The sequence below is a fragment of the Microtus oregoni genome, unplaced genomic scaffold, assembly GCF_018167655.1.
Source record: "Microtus oregoni isolate MIOR12 unplaced genomic scaffold, Mior012 000027F_ref0000203, whole genome shotgun sequence".
Lineage (NCBI taxonomy): Eukaryota > Metazoa > Chordata > Mammalia > Rodentia > Cricetidae > Microtus > Microtus oregoni.
Genome location: NW_024543086.1, coordinates 29,761,478 through 29,780,274, shown reverse-complemented (window position 1 = coordinate 29,780,274; position 18,797 = coordinate 29,761,478). Strand labels below are relative to the sequence as shown.

General features: G+C 45.2%; 1 protein-coding gene across 1 annotated transcript in view; it reads left to right on the top strand.

Annotated features, from left to right (window-relative positions):
• The first annotated feature begins 284 nt into the window (after positions 1-284).
• Positions 285-18,797, top strand: part of Cpped1 (calcineurin like phosphoesterase domain containing 1) — a 126,890-nt gene continuing 108,377 nt past the window's right edge. Inside the window, exon 1 of the mRNA XM_041676690.1 lies at positions 285-465. Within this exon, the coding sequence (XP_041532624.1) occupies positions 396-465 (70 nt within the window). The 5' untranslated portion in view covers positions 285-395. The remainder of the gene's footprint in view (positions 466-18,797) is intronic.

Sequence of the window (18,797 nt, the reverse complement as noted above, 5' to 3'; positions counted from 1 at the left end):
GGGTCCTTCTCAGCCTTCACATCCTCTTTTCAAGTTCATGGGATATACTTACACTAAACCTATTTTCTATTCTTGTTTTCAATCTGAAATCACAAATTACAAAGAGGCCCTATACTTGTTAAAATATGGCAACTCCAGGTCTCTAAGCCTCAACACCGGATCTGCTCCCGTGCAAGCTGGACTCCGACCCAGCAGGCGCCCAGGTTGATCCCAGAGGAGCGCCGTGTCCCTTGTCCCTCCCAGGCCGCACAAGTGGCCCCGCGCGGCCCCGCCCCGCCCGTCCGTCTGGGAGCGGAGGGCAGGTTCCACAAACTGTTCCGGCGGGCCGCAGGGTGGTGTGGACTCGCTCCCTCCTCCCACAGGACGTGCCCAGGCAAGGCAGAAAGTCGCTCGCCATGTCATCCGTGGAGGCGGGGGATGTTTTCCTCAGAGCCCGGGGCAGGACCCTGGACGCATTTTCCTCAGGTACTGCTTGGCTCTTCGCCCGAGAAGGGGTACTCCGGGGCTGCGGAACCTTCCGCGCAGGGAACCTTCCGGTCACGGGCCACGCTTCCAGAGGGACCCCTTCACCGGTTGCACACGGCACCAGGGGACCTCTGTAGGAGTTGCGTCTACCTAGGGTGTGGGGTTCTTCACTCACTGGCCTTGCCCTGACCTTGCAAGAAAAAAGAGAGAGCGAGAGAGAGAGAAAGAAAGAAAGAAAAAAGACACGGAAGTCGGGTGGAGATGGCAGATGGCAGAGAAGCCTTGCCTCTGTGTGGAACCTATCTTTCGACTTCCTCATCCCTCATCCCCAGAACTGTGGTTATGGAAGGCGAGCTTGTGAGAGGCGCATGTCAGAGGTTGTGACTTGCAGGATTTTATTTTATACACCACACTTCCAGCTATTTACTGTAACAGTAGAGAGGAAGGCAGCCTGGGTCCTGGTAACGTTCTTGGACGTCGGGCTTAGCTTCACAGGGGACGTAAACACGTTTAGAATATTTCTGTAACCTAGGGTGGCACACACGCTAGGTACTAGGCCTTGGGCCACCCAGAGGGAACAGCGATTGGTTTCTGTCCACCCCCACCCCCCCGTTTTGTTTGGGTCTTTGGGGTTTTTCCCTCTCAGGCACTTAGAACCACAGGAAAGTTCACCCTTCTTGGCTCCTGGCAGTCTTTTCTTGCGTCATTCTTCTGCCTCCAATTTGCCTGAACTGCTCTGAAAAAGAAGCAGGCTGGTTCCAAATCCTGGAGGATGCTGGCACTTGCACTTCCCTGCGCTCACGACCCCTGGTGGGACTGGGAAGTCTGGGGCCTTCTCAGCCTTCACATTCTATTTTCAAGTTCATTTCCCCAGTCTTACCTCTGGCTGCCTAGCCAAAGAGATCAATCCTCTAATTCTCGCCTAGCTGTGGTTCTTTGCCCTCTTTGCAATTCAAGGTTCTGCACGAGTGCACAGCTAAAAGTCCACTTGTGGTTGACTGGGGGAAATGCAATCTGCTGTGGTGCCATTGTCCACAGTTTTTACCGTGTCTTGGTTTGTGTGTGTGTGTGTGTGTGTGTTTTCCTGTATGTTTTTTGAGATGCATCCACATTACTCTAAGTAGTCCTTATTTCCTTTTGGGCAATATTCCATTTGATTGAGTGTATGTGTTGTACGTTTTGTTAATGGGTATGCTGAGCCTTCTCCAGCTTGCAATCTTTTTTCTCTTTCTAGTGTTCTAGGACAGTGACTGCTACGTAGGTACATGCAGCAGTGAACTGTTGGCCCTGTTCCCTAGGAAGCCTTGAGAGCTGGGCAAGGAAGAGACTCAGCCAATGAGAAGCTCCCATGGGAGGTCAGGGTGAAGGGAAAAGAGAACACCAGCACATTATTCCTGCACTTGATGCCCTTCCAGGGATCCCTTTTGTAGGCTGTAGTCCTCCCTGGAAAGGCCCTGCTTCTCTCAGATGCTGTTTTCTCAGACTCTTTTTCCAGCTCGATGCATCTGAGTGAAAGCTGATCTCCCTTTTTCTGGCTATTAAATTATCCCCCATAGTTTCTTTCATTCAACCCATCCCAAATAATCCCTTTGAAGATGACCCAGGAATTTTCCTAATTTTAGTGTGTTAACTATTTCTTCCTTGGTCCTGACTGGTACAATGACTATGTAGTTTTCACTTTTCATTCTTGTTAACAGTGTTGTAACAGTGTAGACACATGGGAGAATTTCTTCAGGAGCAAGGGTGTAATCACCGCCAGATTTACCAAGTGATGTCACGTTACCCTCCAGAGGTTGTATCCATCCATCCATGTTCCTTTATGCTATAGGTTTCTTTTCAATATGCAACCCTAATACCTCTCGTTTACTCTCTCCAGTGAGTTGTGGGGAATATAAAAAGAAGGGGTGACAAATCCCAACCCTCAGCTCCAAGTCTAGGCACAGAGCTGTGGTACAGAATAGTAATCCCTAGCACCTTGTGACCACTGTAGTGGGAGGAATCAGGATTGTAAGTACTTGGCCATGTTTGATGGCTGGGGTAGGGGTGAGGAGGTGTGGGGCATTGATTGGTATCAGGGTAGGTTTGAGATATCATCTGGAATTCTGAACGCTGAATGTTTAGAAAGGAAGGGATGGGATTTGTTGCTTTAAGGTTTGGAGACCCCATTGTGAAGGGGTACAGTGTACCACAGGGGGTGGTGCCTGTGTGTTGTCTGTCCTGTGTGTGTTTACTATTCACATGCATGTAGCATACATCAAAAATCCAAGAGCAGAACAGCCAGAAATTCTGGAAAAACCAGCAGCCAGTCTTGCCACCAAAGCCTGGCTGGAAGGCTTAGGCAGGGAGGCACACAGTGTCAGATGCCACAGAAATGCGTGCGAACGTGAGCTGAGCTGCTGCCTCCCCTGTGCTCCCAGGGCTGTGCAGTCCCCTGGGAAGCAGAGCCTTAAGTCTGTGGATACAGATCTCACACGACCATCCAAGGAGTTCAGTTAACTCAAGCAACTGTCTCTAGTTTCCACTGTGCTCACAGTCCCAAATGAGATGAAAATATGATCCCCACCAGAGGTGCTTTACCTGAGCACAGCACTTCCATTACTCCAGGAGTTGCTTTACCTGAGCACAGCACTTCCATTTCTCCAGGAGTTGCTTTACCTGAGCACAGTACTTCCATTTCTCCAGGAGTTGGGTGAGTCTCAATTTCAGCCATCCTGTTAACACAATCTGCTATACTCTGCTGATAGTGTTTATAAGAAATAAAATGGAACTGTCTCACCTGAGCAAGTTTGTGTTCCTAAGTCCTGTCCAGATACTCATTTTAATTAGGCAAATTGATAATTAGAGTTCCTTGACAGATATCCTAATTAGGACTTTGTTTTCCGCATGTAACTGTCTTCTCAGATCTAGTACATCTGTTCCAAAGGAATTCTGAAAGGGAGAAATCAGGATAAAGGTGCTTTTAAACGCTGTATTTAACGGCCAGCAAGATGGCTCAGAGGGTAAATGTGTTTGCCGCCAAGCCTGACCACCTGGTTTTGATTCTGAGAGTCCACATGGTAGGAGGAGACCAACTCCCTTTGATTGTCCTCTGACCTCCAGGTGTGTGCTGTGGCATGTGGACACCCACACCCACACACAAATAAACAATAAGATGTAATGAAACTGAATTTAATTTCTTCTGAGGTACTAGATTTATTTTCCTGAAACTCCACCTTCTTGGGTGGCTTCCTTTCAAAGTTTGTTTGGGTCTGGGGAGATGACTCAGCATTTAAGAACACTTTCTGCTCTGCTGGAGGACCTGGCTCACAGCCACCAGGAGCTCCATCAAGGGGATCTGGTACCCTCCTCTAGATTGCACAGGCATCCAGATACGTATGGTATAGTATACATTCACACAGGTAAACCCACAGGTATACACAGAGATAAAAGAATAAAAAATAATTTAAAGGACAGTATTTTAAAACATAGCAAATAAAGACTTGTTTTCATGGCCGTTTTGCACCTCTGCAGCTGCCTTGTAGGAACTGATTACTTTGGTTAATGTTGACCATTTTTGGTCCTTCTGTAAATCCTCTCACTGCAGAGAGGAAGTAAATTCTCGGTGGAAATAATCAGGTTTAAACAGTTGTAACAGGCAGAAGAAGTGAGGGCTCCAGTTGTGCCTTTTCATTAGGACAAATTCATTCCTATTTGAAGAGGGGTTCAATAAAAGCCGTGGGAGTGGACAGATTTGGCCAACAGCCTCAATCAATACAGAGTTTAATCATAGTAGCTGAACTTGGGTTGGTTGTGGAAGGCCCTGTGGTGATAACTGAGCTATAAGCTATTAACTAGGTGAGCTGTAACTCAATGGCTGTTGAACTGACTACGCTGTAGCCAGTTAAATTGCTTCCTACTCTTCACTTCTGCTTTCTGTTACTCATTTAAATGGCCAGGTGCTGGAGTTCTCAGATGCACTGGCTCTAGGAGCTGCCTGCTCATTAGTGTCTGTCTTTGCTTTGTTTTGATCAAATAACTGCACTAAATTTAATTGACCACAGGAAGTTCCTGTGATTAGACAGGAAGACTGGCCCTTTCTCTTTTCCTTAGCATAGTGACCAGCGATGGGATCCAGTGGTCACTGCACATTTACCTGTTTAAAAAGATCACACTTTTCAAAAACTAATTTCTTACTGAATTATTTTATTTGTTTATTTGCGATAGGCTCTAGCCCAAGGTGGTGTGGAGCTGATGAGCCTTCTGCCTCAGTCTCCCAGGTACTAGGATTACTGGTATGTACCGTCACATCTGGCTGTGTTTTATTTTTAAAAAAACTCCCGGGAACCCATTTACCATAACTTTCATTAATATTGCGCTTACAGCTTGCTTTCAGTAAATTTGCAAAGTGATGCAGGCATGCGGCAGTCTGAAGCAGCCTCGTGTCTGCCTGAGAGTGATGCAGGCATGCAGCAGTCTGAGCAGCCTCGTGTCTGCCTGAGAGTGATGCAGGCATGCAGCAGTCTGAAGCAGCCTTGTGTGTCCACCTGAGAGTGATGCAGGCATGCAGCAGTCTGAAGCAGCCTCTGTGTCTGCCTGAGAGTGATGCAGGCATGCAGCAGTCTGAAGCAGCCTCGTGTCCACCTGAGAGTGATGCAGGCATGCAGCAGTCTGAAGCAGCCTCATATCTGCCTGTAGTCTGTATGTGTTCCCACTGCCACACTTCACAGATAGCTACTAAATCTTATTTGGGCATTTCCTGTGATTAGAATCGTATGTGGCCTTTTCTGGCTGGCTTTGCCCTAGGATGCTTTAGAAGCTAATCCACACTGTAGCGAGTGGTTAGTGTTTTGCTCCTTTTTACCGCATCTCATTTCATTGTGTAAATGGCCAAATTTGTATGTCCACTTATTGGTAAACATTTAGATTTATTATATTGTGGGATATTCATTAACACATTTTTTAATGAGTAGCTCCTATGAACAGCAATATACAAGTCTTGATTTATTTTTATTTCTTTTGAGCATATGTGTAGGTTTGGAATTTCTGGGTCATGCAGTAGCTGTAGTTAATGTTCGGAGAGTCTGCTGACCTGTTTGCCACAGCACCTACACCGTTTACCTCCTTACTGCAGCATCTGTGGGTTTAGTTTCTCTGCTTTCTTGCAGCACTTGCTGTCTGTTTGGTTGTAGTGTGGGGTGGGTTCTCATGGTGTTGGTTTGTATTTTTCCTAGTGGCTGATTTATTAGTTAGCTTTCTCATCACTGGGATGAAATATGTAGCAAAGCAACTCAAGAAGACGGTTTATTTTTGGCTCATAATTGGAGGTATGGTTCTTCACGGCAGGGGTATGAGGCAACTGTTTATACTGCATCTGCTTTCTGGAAGCAGAGAGAGCTGGGGATGGATGCTTGTGCTCTGCTTCCTCTTTCTTCAGTCTGGGACTCCAGTCCACTGAGGGGTGCCACCCACATTCAGTCAAACCTTTCCAGAAACACCCTCAGATGACTGAGGTGTGTTCCCATGGCGATTCATTAAATCAAATGAAGTTGATTGACCACCACACTGATAGTGTTGAATACCTTTTCGTGTGCTCAGTGGCCACTGGTAGATCTCGGAAGAAATTGACTTAGATTATTAGCCATTTTAAAATTGTGTTGTCTTTTTATGATAGAGCCCACAGAGTTCTTGTTTCTGGACCAGACCCGTTTCTCACTGGAAGTATGATGCACAGGTGCCGTCTTCTACTCTGTGAATTGTCTTCAAATGAAGACATTAGGATGAAATTCAGTTGATTGCTTTTCCTTGTATCGTGTTACACCTACAAAAATTTCTTTGTCTACGTCGCAGATTATGAAGATTTAATCCTATATTTTATGGTAATAGTTCTTAAATTTTGGGCAAGTTTTTTTTTTTTTTTTTTTTGTTCTTAGAGGGCCAGTGAGCTGGCTCACAGGGTAAAAAAGCATTCACTATGAAAGCCAGAGGACTGGAGTTTGCTACCTGGAACTGACAGATGTAATCTATGTCTGGAACCTACAGCAAGAGATGAGAATGCAGACCATGCAGTTTGCAGGTTAGGCATCCTGGGGTAAGCAGCACAGAAAACACAAGGGAGCCTGCCTCAGAAATAAGGTGCAAGGCAAGAACTGACTCCCCAAATTGTCCTCTCACCTCCATAGGTGTGCTGTGGCTCATGGTGCCCATCATAATAATAAAGTTAAAGAAATTAGTTTATAGGGATGTCCTCAAGCACATTCGGCAAGGCCTCACTCACCCTCTGGGCTACACTTCCAGCTCTGCACAGAGTTGAGGTGATTTGACTGTATGACACAGAGCGAGGCAAGCTCCCGCTGTTACTTCCTTTTCTACCCACAGTGCACTCTTCATAGAGCAAACAGTTTAAACAGAAAGAATATACTGTGGCCCTCAACTTTTCAGTTTTATGTAGACCATAAATACACATTTATTTACCTATCTTTTTCGGGTCAGGCCAAGCACTTCTCTTGACCAGTGTGGTAGTTTGAATATAACTGGCCCCCATAAACTCATAGAGAGTGGCACTCTAGGAGGTGTGGCTTTGCTGGAGTAGTTATGGTTTTCTATACTCAGGACACTGTCCAGTGTCTCTGTCAGCTTCCTGTTGCCTGCAAACCAAGATGTAGGATACTCGCTACTTCTCCAGCACCGTGTCTGCCGGCACACTGCCATGCCCCAGCATGGTGATAATGGACTGAACTTGTGAACTGTAAGCCACCAACTCAAATTGATGTTTTCTGTTATAAGAGTTGCCATGGTGCTGGTGTCTTCTCACAGCAATAGACTCTCTTAGACAGCCTGGGTGTGTAGATGGACCTTTTGTGACTTTTCTTTGCATTAAGTACCAATGAAAGAATGTTTTCCAGTTTGCAACCTGTTCCCCATAGACATGTAGTCAGTTAAAACTCACCCCGGCAGCACTCTCCATGGGGGATTCTTAGGTTTAGATTTCTCCTGTTTGACACTTCTCCCCCTACCACCGAAATCAATGGTGTTTTATTTTTACCAGCTCACTTTTCTTGAGTCTCTCCCTAAAATGTTTATCTTTATTAGAGGCGTGCTTAGAGTTGGAAAGAACTCTCCATGGTCCCCTGCACCACACATTTCATTAAATCAGGCAACTTAAAAATTAACATCAGCATTCACAGATTGAGGACAAGTCAAAGCAAACTACTCGGGCCAGGTGCAGCAGTGTGCAGAGTGCAGGGGAATGGGTGTCACGGCAGGCTGAACTTCTGCCTGGCCTCTGGATAACACTGTCTTCTGCAGAAGTCTTCTAGAATGCTTCCAAGAATCCCATGGACTTCTTACCAGAGAAGACAACTTTTATGTCTGTGCACTACCCAAAGTTGAACTTTGCTGAGTGCGCCAATGAGGAAGGGGCGTTGATACAGTGCTTGGCCAGCGGCAGACCACAGCAGCCTAGGAACTCCTGGCCTTCTGCCCCACAACCAAGCACCCAAGGACTAAGTGACCACACACTGCTTAGCCTTCTTTAGGAGAAGAGAAAGCATGCCAATGCCACCTGTCCTCATTTATAAAATGGGGGCACAGCTTGGTTGATCTGCTTTAAGGCACAGCTGTGATCAAACACTCATTGACTTTGGTTTGTGCTGACTTCCTGTATAAGGGTTACCAAAGCATTTCGTGATGTGAGTTCTTACCTTGGTGAATGGGCAGGTCCAGAGACCTCTGCTCTGATGACAGGCCCCTTGCCTTTGCTGCCAGTGACACTGAAGCAGGGCAGGATTTCCATCTGTCCAGGCTGCTCTCTTCGGGGTTTCCAGCTTACAGTTCACCTGAAACTGAGCGATCTTAAGTGATTTTGGGAAATGTTGGGTTTTGTTGGCAGTACTAGGGTGAAATTCAGGGATTCCCACATTCTAGGCAAGTACTTCCCATGGGCCTACACCACTAGCTCCAAGAGGATGGCCTCAAACAAGTTTGGAGTCTGTCCCCACCAAACTACTGTTTTCTCTGTCTCTTTTTCTCCCTTATGTCTTCTCATTCAGCTTGTAGTTGAAGAAGTCTGTACTGCTCATATCTTGTAAATTAGGTCCCCAACACTTGCTTTAACTCATTCTTTTCCTTGATGACACATAGGACCATCTCTAATGCATTTTCTTCTTATGATTCTATTCTTTTTTCCCACCGCGAGATTATAGGTGATTCCTGCCCAGATTTGGACAGTGGCTGGAGGTCAAGCACACTCAGCAGTGTGTGTAATGTGCAGGTGGATGGATCCCTGTATGTGTGGATCCCCTGAACAAAACAGAACTGTTAAGGTATTAGGCAAACGGCTTGTGTTCCTCAGTCCCACACTGAACCACTGATAGGTACCTCAGCTGGGAGAATGTTGCCTTCTTTCTGCATTCAAGGCTCTGTGTGCCCAGCCTGGTACCTGCAGGGTTTCATCTGCCCAGAGGACACACCACTTCCATGTCTCCCTCGAGCCCAGTGAGTCAGAGCTGCCTGTGTCTTGGTAGGGAAATAGGGACATGGGGCAAAGGTATAGCCAATATCTACTGGAAACACCCCAAAAATGTCACAAGAAAGCCCTGAAGATGCCTTACTATTCTATAACCTGTCTAAGATAGTCTTGGCCAAAGCTAGGGGTGCTAAGAGCCACCTGCCCAAGGAATCCTGATCCACCTGTTGTCTCCAAAGGGTTTGACAGGTCTTCAGTCAGTTGCTAAGTGTGTCCGTCAAGGCTTGACTTCTGAGTCTCAAAAACATTTTTTAAAATGCATTTGAACTAAAAATAGGGTCATTTCACCCTGGTACCTGGGACAAATGATTTGGCAGTTCTGAGAAAAACTGTTATTTCAGTCCCTGAAGGACACTTTAAAATTACTTTTCGCATACTGGACAGCTTACCCCTTTTAGGTGCATGGTTTGCGCTCTCTATCGCATGCACAGAGCTATGCAACTATCACTGCAGTCAGCTTTAGACTTGCACCATCCTGAAGAAGAACTTATAGCTGCCCCCAGCCCCCAGCCCCAGGACAAGGAAGGACGCCACATCTGCCACATCCAGCCTGACCATTTTATGAGACTATTGTTAGACTAGATAGAGTCCCAGGGTAGCGAATATTATTTAGCAACTTTTTTCCACTAAAATAAGATTAGTCCCCTGAGAAGAAAAAGGATTTTGCTGAAGACATTTAGATTGCGATTCACCATGCAGATTGCTGCCAGGAGGAGCTACAAAAATTGTATTTCGCTGGCATTTGCTCTTTAGCCTGACAGCCTCCAGGCAGCTGTAAGGCTTCCCTGCTTTTACTGTTTTGTAACCAACACAGAATCCATGGAATGGGAAAAATAAGGGTGTTGGGACAGAGCTTGTAGATACTTATTCTAAAATGTCATAGGCTGTTTTCATGGAGACAAAGACATGGGTCAAACTCCAGGAGCCTGTCTCTAAGACAGAAATCATGGTGACTCTGAATGGTGATCATGGGAACTGTAGGTAGCTCACATTGAACCATTTACTCTGACCTTGTTCAAATGCCTTATATATGTTAAGTAATTCTTCATAAGGAGCTGACTTTATCCATTCTCTGCAGATGAGGAGACTGAATCCCGGAGAGGGTAAGGAGCTTGAATGTGGTACAGTTAGTAAAATAGAAATAGATCACGGCATGAACTCTTGAAACTCAGGTTGTGGACTACATGGACCAGATTAGGGTAGGCCATGTATGGTCTCATGCCAGCTTCCTGTTCCAGCCTTACCCCGCCCAGGAGTGTGTCCCTCCCAGGACCCCGCTAATCATTCCACCTTGTGACTACACCTAAGATCCTAACAAGCATGGTGTCAAATAACAACCTTGTTCTGTCCACCTTCTCCACCATTCTGGAAGGCTGCCTGCATTGTCCACTGTTAAATGTCTAGCATTGCACATGGCCCACACCACAAAGTCGTGCCCAGAGTATAATGTGCTCCCCTCCCTTACTGTGTAGACTCACAATCTTCCTGCTTCAACCTCCTGCATGCTGGAGCTATATGGTGTGCACCACCATGCCCAGCTCCCATGTGTTGGAATGAAAGAAGGGAGCCAGAGTGCATCTGCTTTCTGGGGTGAAGGCAGGCTCTGTGCAGTGGGGCTGACCACAGTAGATGACACTTCCTGTTGGAAGAGTTGACAATGGAGAACAGTCCTTGGCGGGATGGGAAGTATGGGTATGGGAGAGGAGGCAGACAGTGGTTCATCTCGGAAGGTACTGTGGTGTGTCCTGAACTGGGATTCTTACTTCCCAACTGTAGATACAATGTGACCAGCTGCTTCAAGCCACTGCCACTGTGACTCCCTGTCATGGTGAACTGTGCCCTCAAACAGTGATCCCAAATAAACCCTTCTCTTTTTAAGTCACTTTCCCAGCTGGTTATCACAGTAACTAAGACAACCACCCATTTCCAGTGTGACATCCAAAAATGTCTAGACATTTTATGTTAAAATCATCCAACGGTGTGGATGTTAAGGTGTCTAAAATCATCCGGTCTGTTGAGTGTAGAGCCACTGATTGGACTTGTGGTAGATGCAGCTGGAAAAGCTTTGACCTCATTCCAGTTCCCAGTGTCAGAACGAGCCAGGGTCCAGAGGCATCTTCCCTCATCCCCACTATCATCATGTGTTTGCTACATGCCAGCCCCAAGACAGGTCTGGATGATATGTGTCAGACATGAACTTGCTATTGAGAGTCAGAGCAGTAACAGTAACTCTCACTGGGGTGGGGAGTGATGGGGGAAGGTTTGGAACAGCACAGTGGCAGCTGCCACCTGGTGGGCTGCAGCAGAGGAGCTGCAGAGTTGTTCTTGAAGCTCTGTTAAAGCTGGACCAGCAGAGAGCAGACCCAAGGGGGTTGCAGTACAGGACAGGAAGACTGGGGCAGGCGATGTTGTAGAAAAGGAAAGTCAGAGCTTGGCTGGCTGTGTGATTTCAAAGACATGATCCCAAGATCTGTAGACTAAGGGACCAGAGGTGATGGTGGCAGAACTTAGGTACCCGGGGGAAAAGCCAGGATGAGTTGTGAGTGAAATGCATGAATTGTAGAAATGTTGAATTTTAAATTCAACATTTGGACATTTGAAGAAAAATAAACCTACCTACTCCTTTTAAAGTTAATTCTTTAGCTGTCTAGTTATGTGTTATTTTGAGTTTGCCAAATGAACAGGAACCAACACCTTGAATTCTTAAATTGCTGTACCCTGTAATGATGTGAGGTAGTTCTGCCTGAGGCCTTTTGACCAGACTGCTCAGCCAGGGTCTTACACTTTGTGCTGTGTTTAACCAAACTCAGTCTCTAAAGTGTGGTGAATTGAAAGGAAATGTCCCCATGGGCTCATAGGGAGTGGCTCTATTAGGAGCTGTGCCTTGTTGGAGTAGGTGTGGCCCTGGTGGAGGAAGTGTGTCACCTGGGGTGGGCTTTGAGGTCTTAAAAGTTCAGGCCACGCCCAGTGACTCTCTCACTTCCTGTTGTCTGGAGATCAAGATGCAGAACTCTCAGCTACCTCTCCAGCACCAGTCTGCCTGCATTCCACCATGCTTCCTGCCAGAATGATAATGGACTACACTACACAGCTGAACTATAAACCAGACCCAATTAAATGTTTTCCTTTATAAGAGTTGCCATGGTCATGGTGTCTCTTCAGCAACAGAAACCCTAAGACAGAAAGTGTGATTTTTCCCCCTTTGTAAAAATTAAGAGATCTGTTTATCATTGTATTTTACCTGTAGTCAATTGGGGCTCTCTGTGTAGCATATCATGAGTGCGTACGTTATTACAGCAACAGGCATTCATGACACAGTGACTTTCCTTAGCCTCTTCCTAGTCATGGGATAAGAACAGTGATTTTATTATATTATTTATTATGTATATATGTATGTATACAGTGACTAGCAGGCAGTAGCAAAAGAATCTATGATGTTTCTAATTTTAAGAATATATTAAAAGTCTGCTTCTACTAACAATTGACAAATATACCCAAATGGTAATACAAGTGAGCAAGAGGAAATACATTGGCAGAAACAGGTCCGACATTATTCTGAGCCACTGACAGTGCCAACTGTAAAGAGACTTGGAGTTTGAGTCTGTCTTTCTGCAGGGTTTAGCACACAAGCAGTCTCAGGGAGGCAGCGTGTGATTCCCACAGGCTTTTAAGACTCATCCCTGTGTCAGGTTGCCTTGCACCTGATTAAACGGCTGAAAAATCTCAGAGGCTTTTTTGTGAGGAGTTTATTCTCACCCGAGATCCACTATTAATCCCTTAATTTTGCAAGATGGTTGCCATGATAGTCTCTTATCAGGCAGCAGAAATCAGAGTTAGCCAGACCTTGTAACTCTGTGTACGACAGATAACTTGGTTTAATAAGACAAGTTTGTTTTTCTCTAAAAATGTAAAACTTTTAAAATTAAAGCTTTTAAAGTAGAAGTTGGTGGCAACCTTGAGGTGTTGGCTTGTGACTTCTGTGTGAGCTCAGATGGAAACCACCTGATCCCAAATGTGTAGGGCATTTGAAACTGCTTTTATTCCTTCTGTGTTTTCTGGGTCTCCTCTTCCTCACCTTGGGCACAATAGAAGAGTTTCCCTAGATGGGAGCCAGGTGGTGAATTGACTGTGTGTGGGCTAGAGCAAGTTCAGGGCCTGTGGAAGGACCATGCATTTCAGCCAATCCTTGGCATGTGTCATATGAGCGCAGTGTGACCAGATTTTCCAAGAGAATCCAGAAATCCAGGCATGCATTAATATATATATATATATATTCGTATAGAACATGAATTTAAAATGTTGGCAACAGATTTCAAATTTTGTAAACAGTGCGTGGGTCTAAGAGAACACATCTGCTAGCCAGACCTTGAGTTTGGCGTGTCTGGAGATCACCAATTAGCAGCCTCAGAAGCTGGGTGTCTGGGCAGCAGCCGTACCCTGAGTCCGCCTCATGCTGTTGGCAGACTGTGATCGTCAGAGACTACGGGGAGAAAGTGCGGGCCTTGCCAGCTTCATTTTATGCGTTCATCTCATTTACTGAGTCACTCCACTTGGAGGAACTTTCTGGAGACAAGATGTCTACATAGTGATCCACAACTTTTGGGCAGCCGAGTTTGTGCATCTTTCCAGTCTGAGACGCTCTCAGTATCACACCTTGGTTAAATAAAAAGCTGGTTAAGTTCAGTTTTTAGAAACTTGTCATAACTCAGGTAGCCTCTGTTGCTAAGCTTTCCAGTTTCCTGTGGGTGGGCCGAAATAAATGGGTATAGTTCTCAGTACTACAAAGTCAGTAGCAAACTTGAAGCTAACCGAGCTAAGTACAGGAATAGCTAGGCCTGGGATTTTGTTTGTTTGTTTGCTTGTTTTTGTTTTTTGTTTTGTTTGAGAGAAAGTCTTACGTGGCCTAGGCTGGCCTTGAACTCTCTACCCGAGGCTGACTTTGAATACCTCATCCCAGTGCAGGGTTACAGGTGTGTGCCACTACCTAGCCCAGAGCTTTAGGTTGCTGTGTGTGGCTAACTCAGGCACATCCCCCCACATGCTGCCTCCTGGAATCCTTGCCTGTGGGATTATGATCCCCTATCCTTGCTGTTGGCTGACCTAACAACTTTCATTGTGATAAAGAGCTCCCCAGAAGCAGTGAGGGTGGAGGTGTCATGTCCAGGGCTGTGTCATGTACAATTATAATATACAAATATAATATAATATAATAATATAGTTGCTATCAGATTCTACCCCCCCCCCCATGGCTTTGATGACACAAATTCTCATGTTGTGAGATGCCAAGGAACCAAGGATGACCCCTGTAGCAAGGCTAGTTAACTTCTACGTTTAAGTCCAGTTGGCACAGAGCATGGAGTTTGGAGGCAGAGTCTTCCTTGTGAGTTTTCAGCTGAGACCTCCACATTGACCAGCACCCTGTTGTTGCTTATGAGGGGCTCCGAGGCCAGGGCAGAGTGAGCAGAGCCTAATTCATGACCCCCAGGGATTGGGATATGTGTGCTGTCTTAACCTGTTGTATTTCTGGCAATTTGCTACTTAACAGTAGACAGCTAATTGGATTTGTAGAAGAGGAGGCTAGAGAGATGGCTCAGTAGCCATCTGTCTATGCAAGTGTGAAAACATGAGTATGAATCCCCAAATCCATGTAAAGTTGGGACGTATGTCTACAATCCCAGCACCTCTATAGAGACATGGAGGCAGAGGCCCCAATCCATATAAAGCTGGTATGTATGTCTGTAATCATATCACCTCTGTAGATATATGGGGGCAGAGGCAGAAGAATCCTCCTCAGCAGCTCTTTCCCTCCTAATTATGGGACAGAATAAGAACAGAGACCCTGTCTGAAGGTGGAAGGCAAGGACTGATACTTGAGTTTGTTTTTTGACTTCTACACCCACTACAGCACCCTTAAACCTGTATATATACTCATGAATACACACACACACATACACACACACACACACACACACACACTCATGATATACACATGAAATTTTAAAAATACATTAATTATGGACATTTTTATTCATGGTTATTTTATGTGTTTCAATTAAACAAATATGTGCTTTATTATGTATTAATGCTAAATGATCTGTAGATTTGTCACAGAACTTTATATCAAGTATTTGTAAGGACCATATAGCTTTGTTTTCATGCTTTCTTAGTGTTGTGGAAATTTATTTAAAGACGTGCTACACTTGTTTAATGATACAAAGATGTGCTGCGTTCTTTTATGTTGCATCTGTTTTACTCTGTGAAGCTGTGTTACTTTGCCTGCCTAAAACACTTGATTGGTCTAATAAAGAGCTGAACAGCCATTAGTAAGACAGGAGAAAGGTTAGGTGCAGCTGGAAGGCAGAGAGAATAAATAGAAGGAAAGCAAGAGAAGTCACTGAGCAAGAAAAGAAGGGACCAGCCACCCAGCCACCCAGTCAGCCATGGAGTCAGAGTGAGAGTAAGATCACAGAAGTAAGACAAGGAAAAAGCCCAGAGGCAAAAGGTAGATGGGATAATGTAAGTTAACAAAAACTGGCAAGAAATAACCCAAGCTAAGGCAGGGCATTTATAAGAAATAATAAGTCTCCATGTATATTTATTTGGGAGTTGGGTGGGAGGCCCCTCAAAGAGTAAAGAGTAAAAGACAACCAATCTTAGGGTTTCAGTTGCTGTGAAGAGACACTATGACCATGGCAAAGTTTTATAAAGGAAAATATTTAATTGGGTGGCTTACAGTTCAGAGGTTTAGTACATTATTGTTGTGTGGGACATTGCAGTGTGCAGACAGACATGGTACTGGAAAAGGAGCTGAGAGTTCTACATCTTGATCTCTGGGCAACAAGAAGTGAACTGTGAAACTGGGCTTGAGCATAGGAGACCTTAAAGCCCTTCCCCTCCCCTGTGACACAAGTCCTTCAACAAGGCCACACCTCCTAATAGTGCCCCTCTCTTTGGGGACCATTTTCTTTCAAACCACCACAGGCGCCATCTGGGTCAGATCTGAGACTCTTTAACCAGCACATTGTGTTCTGTCGCTCATCCCACACACTTGTCAACGTTTGATCATGTTTTCATCATAGCCATCGGTTAGAACCCCTGCTTGGGTTCTCCCACAAGAAAAAGCATGCCTCTGTTTGTGCTCTGTGCTTGTGTGTGGTGCACACGTCCATGCTTATGGCTGTTTTCACTGTGCATCACCATGTCTTGTAGGAGCTGAAGCATCAGAGCTGGGACCAATGAGGCAGGTGAGTGAGCAGAGGTGCTGGCCACCAATCTAATGACCTGTGTCTGGTTCCTGAGACCCACACTGTGGGAAGAGGGCTGACTCCTAAAGGTTGTCCTCTGACCTCTTCATACAAACACACATGTGCCCTCTCTCCAAAATACATAAATAGATATTATGAAGTATTAGAACTCACCAGTCACTAAAGAATTCTTCAATTAAGCTTCTACCATTCAAATAATCTTGGAAAAGCAATTTCCAATGTGATAATTGGATAGTCATGGAAAATACTAAGAAATGTTTAGGACCAAATACCTAACTAAGCTAAAAAGAGTCAGAAAAAAAAAAAAAAGAAGAAATGAACAGGAAAAAGTACAACCCCAAATATGTTGCAGTTAAAAACAAAAAAAGCCTCCTCAGAGTGTTGTTACTGAAGTCTCAGTATTGTCTCTCCCCTGACCCCAGTCTCCTGCCAGCAGGCGTCCTTGGCTGGCTGCAGACCAGCTATTCTCAGATGTCAGTGGGTCACAGGTCAATGTGGGATTCAACTGACTAGGCCCCACCTCCTGCTGATGTTGCTGGCCCTGAGCAGGACAGCGAGCTCAGATACCTCTCTTTACCTTGCATGACTTTTAAGGTTGCCAGCACTCCTCCCTCCAGCCTCCTTTCCAAGCAGTTCTCCTTAATTAGGTTTGTCAGGCATTTACCTCTAAGAGGACAGTCTCTCAGGAAAAGTTAGGGGGACATGGGGTCTCTCGGCATGTGTTTTTCAGTAGTGACAAAAGCTCTATAAATCAACTCATTCAGGGATGGTCTTAGATTAGCTAATTGCCATGACTTGGACTACTCTGACAGTGCTTCCGGAGCGTCTTGAGGAGCTGGACTTTGCTGGGGTGGGAAGCAGACAGTAGCTTTGCCCTGGAAAGGATGCCGTACAGGTCATATATCCTGGGGTCAGCCTGAACTTTGGAATTCAGTTTCATCCTGTAAAAAGCTGACCCCTGAGAGATGAAGGAGACGGGCACTCAGAACAGTCCCCCTTCCAGGACAATGGTTGTCTAGTCCCACAGCTTTAATTCAGTCTGATCTTTATATGTCTTCAAATTTACTTTTACAGTGATGCGTGTGTGCTATGGGACAATGATCTTGTACCCTGTAAAGATTTATCAGTAGTATTGCTTTAAAAAATGTTGATTGGCCAGTAGCCAGACAGGAAGTAGAGGCGGGGGACAAGAACAGGAGAATTCTGGGAAGAGGAAAAACAGTCTGCAGTAGACACAGAGGAAGCCAAACAGACGAAGCAAGATGAGAACACCTCACTGATAAAAAGTACCAAGCCATGTGGCTAACACAGACAAGAATAATGGACTAATTTAAGATATAAGAATTAGTTAATAAGAAACCTGAGCTATTAGGCCAACCAGTTTATAATTAATGTAGACCTCTGTGTGTTTCTTTGGGACTGAATGGCTGCGGGACCTGGTGGGATAGAGATCTCAGGCAACGTGTGTGTGTGTGTGTGTGTGTGTGTGTGTATTTGTGTGTGTATATGTGCGTGTGTGTATGTGTGTATTTGTGTGTGTATATGTGCGTGTGTGTATGTGTGTATTTGTGTGTGTGTGCGTGTGTGTATGTGTGTGTATTTGTGTGTGTGTGTGTGCGTGTGTGTATGTGTGTGTATTTGTGTGTGTGTGTGTGTGTGTGTGTGTGTAGGCATCTGTATGTCAACTGTGTTATTGGACACTAGAGGACAACGTTTGGGAGTTCATTCTCTTTCACTGGAGGGAAGGGTATGGAATTCATGTTATCAGGCGTGTGGCAAGAGCCTTCATGTACTGGGCTGTCTCTTGCCATCTCCTTTTAAAATACAAACACCTACCATGTAGTCCAGGGTGGCTTCCTGCTCCAGCTCTTTCTGGTTCCATCCCCCGTAGCTGGGTGTGCAGACATGCGTCGCCATGCTGTCGGACTGTTCAGCATGATTCACATTAATTGATACTAATAACCATCAGCCCCCGAGCAAACCCTTAAAAGATACCTTGCAGTGCAGGATCCTGAGCCAACAGCTGCCTGATGAGGTTGCTACAGTAGCTGGGTATCGAACATGCATGAGAATGTCTTGAAAGCTTTGACTACGAAGGCTGATTAACTGTCTAGTCACTGACATGGACAGTTTGCAATGGTGCAAGTACAGATCCAAATTTTCTTGGGTCATCTTTAGCCAACTTAGGAGTCATTTATTGCCTTCCTGTGTATTTGACCTAATATCTTTGTGGCCATTAGTTAAATCATTTGGAATGTACACAACAGCTTCTAGTAGTGAACAGGCTTAGAATGCCATCACATACCTGATGTCTCCACCAACATATCTGAAGAATGTTTTGATTTATGATTTCCTGTGTTCTTTTATTTAAAAGCTTCATGAAATTGTTTCCATGTTGGAAATAGAATCTGGAGTCACTTGAATCTCTTTTTTGGGGCAAGGTCACATGATCTCATATTTGGCTCCAGAATAAACTCTTTTCTCCCCTTTGAGGTGAAAGCTGTATTTTTGAATCAACAAGTTGAATCTATTTATTTTGTACTTCTTCATCATAAAATTGACAC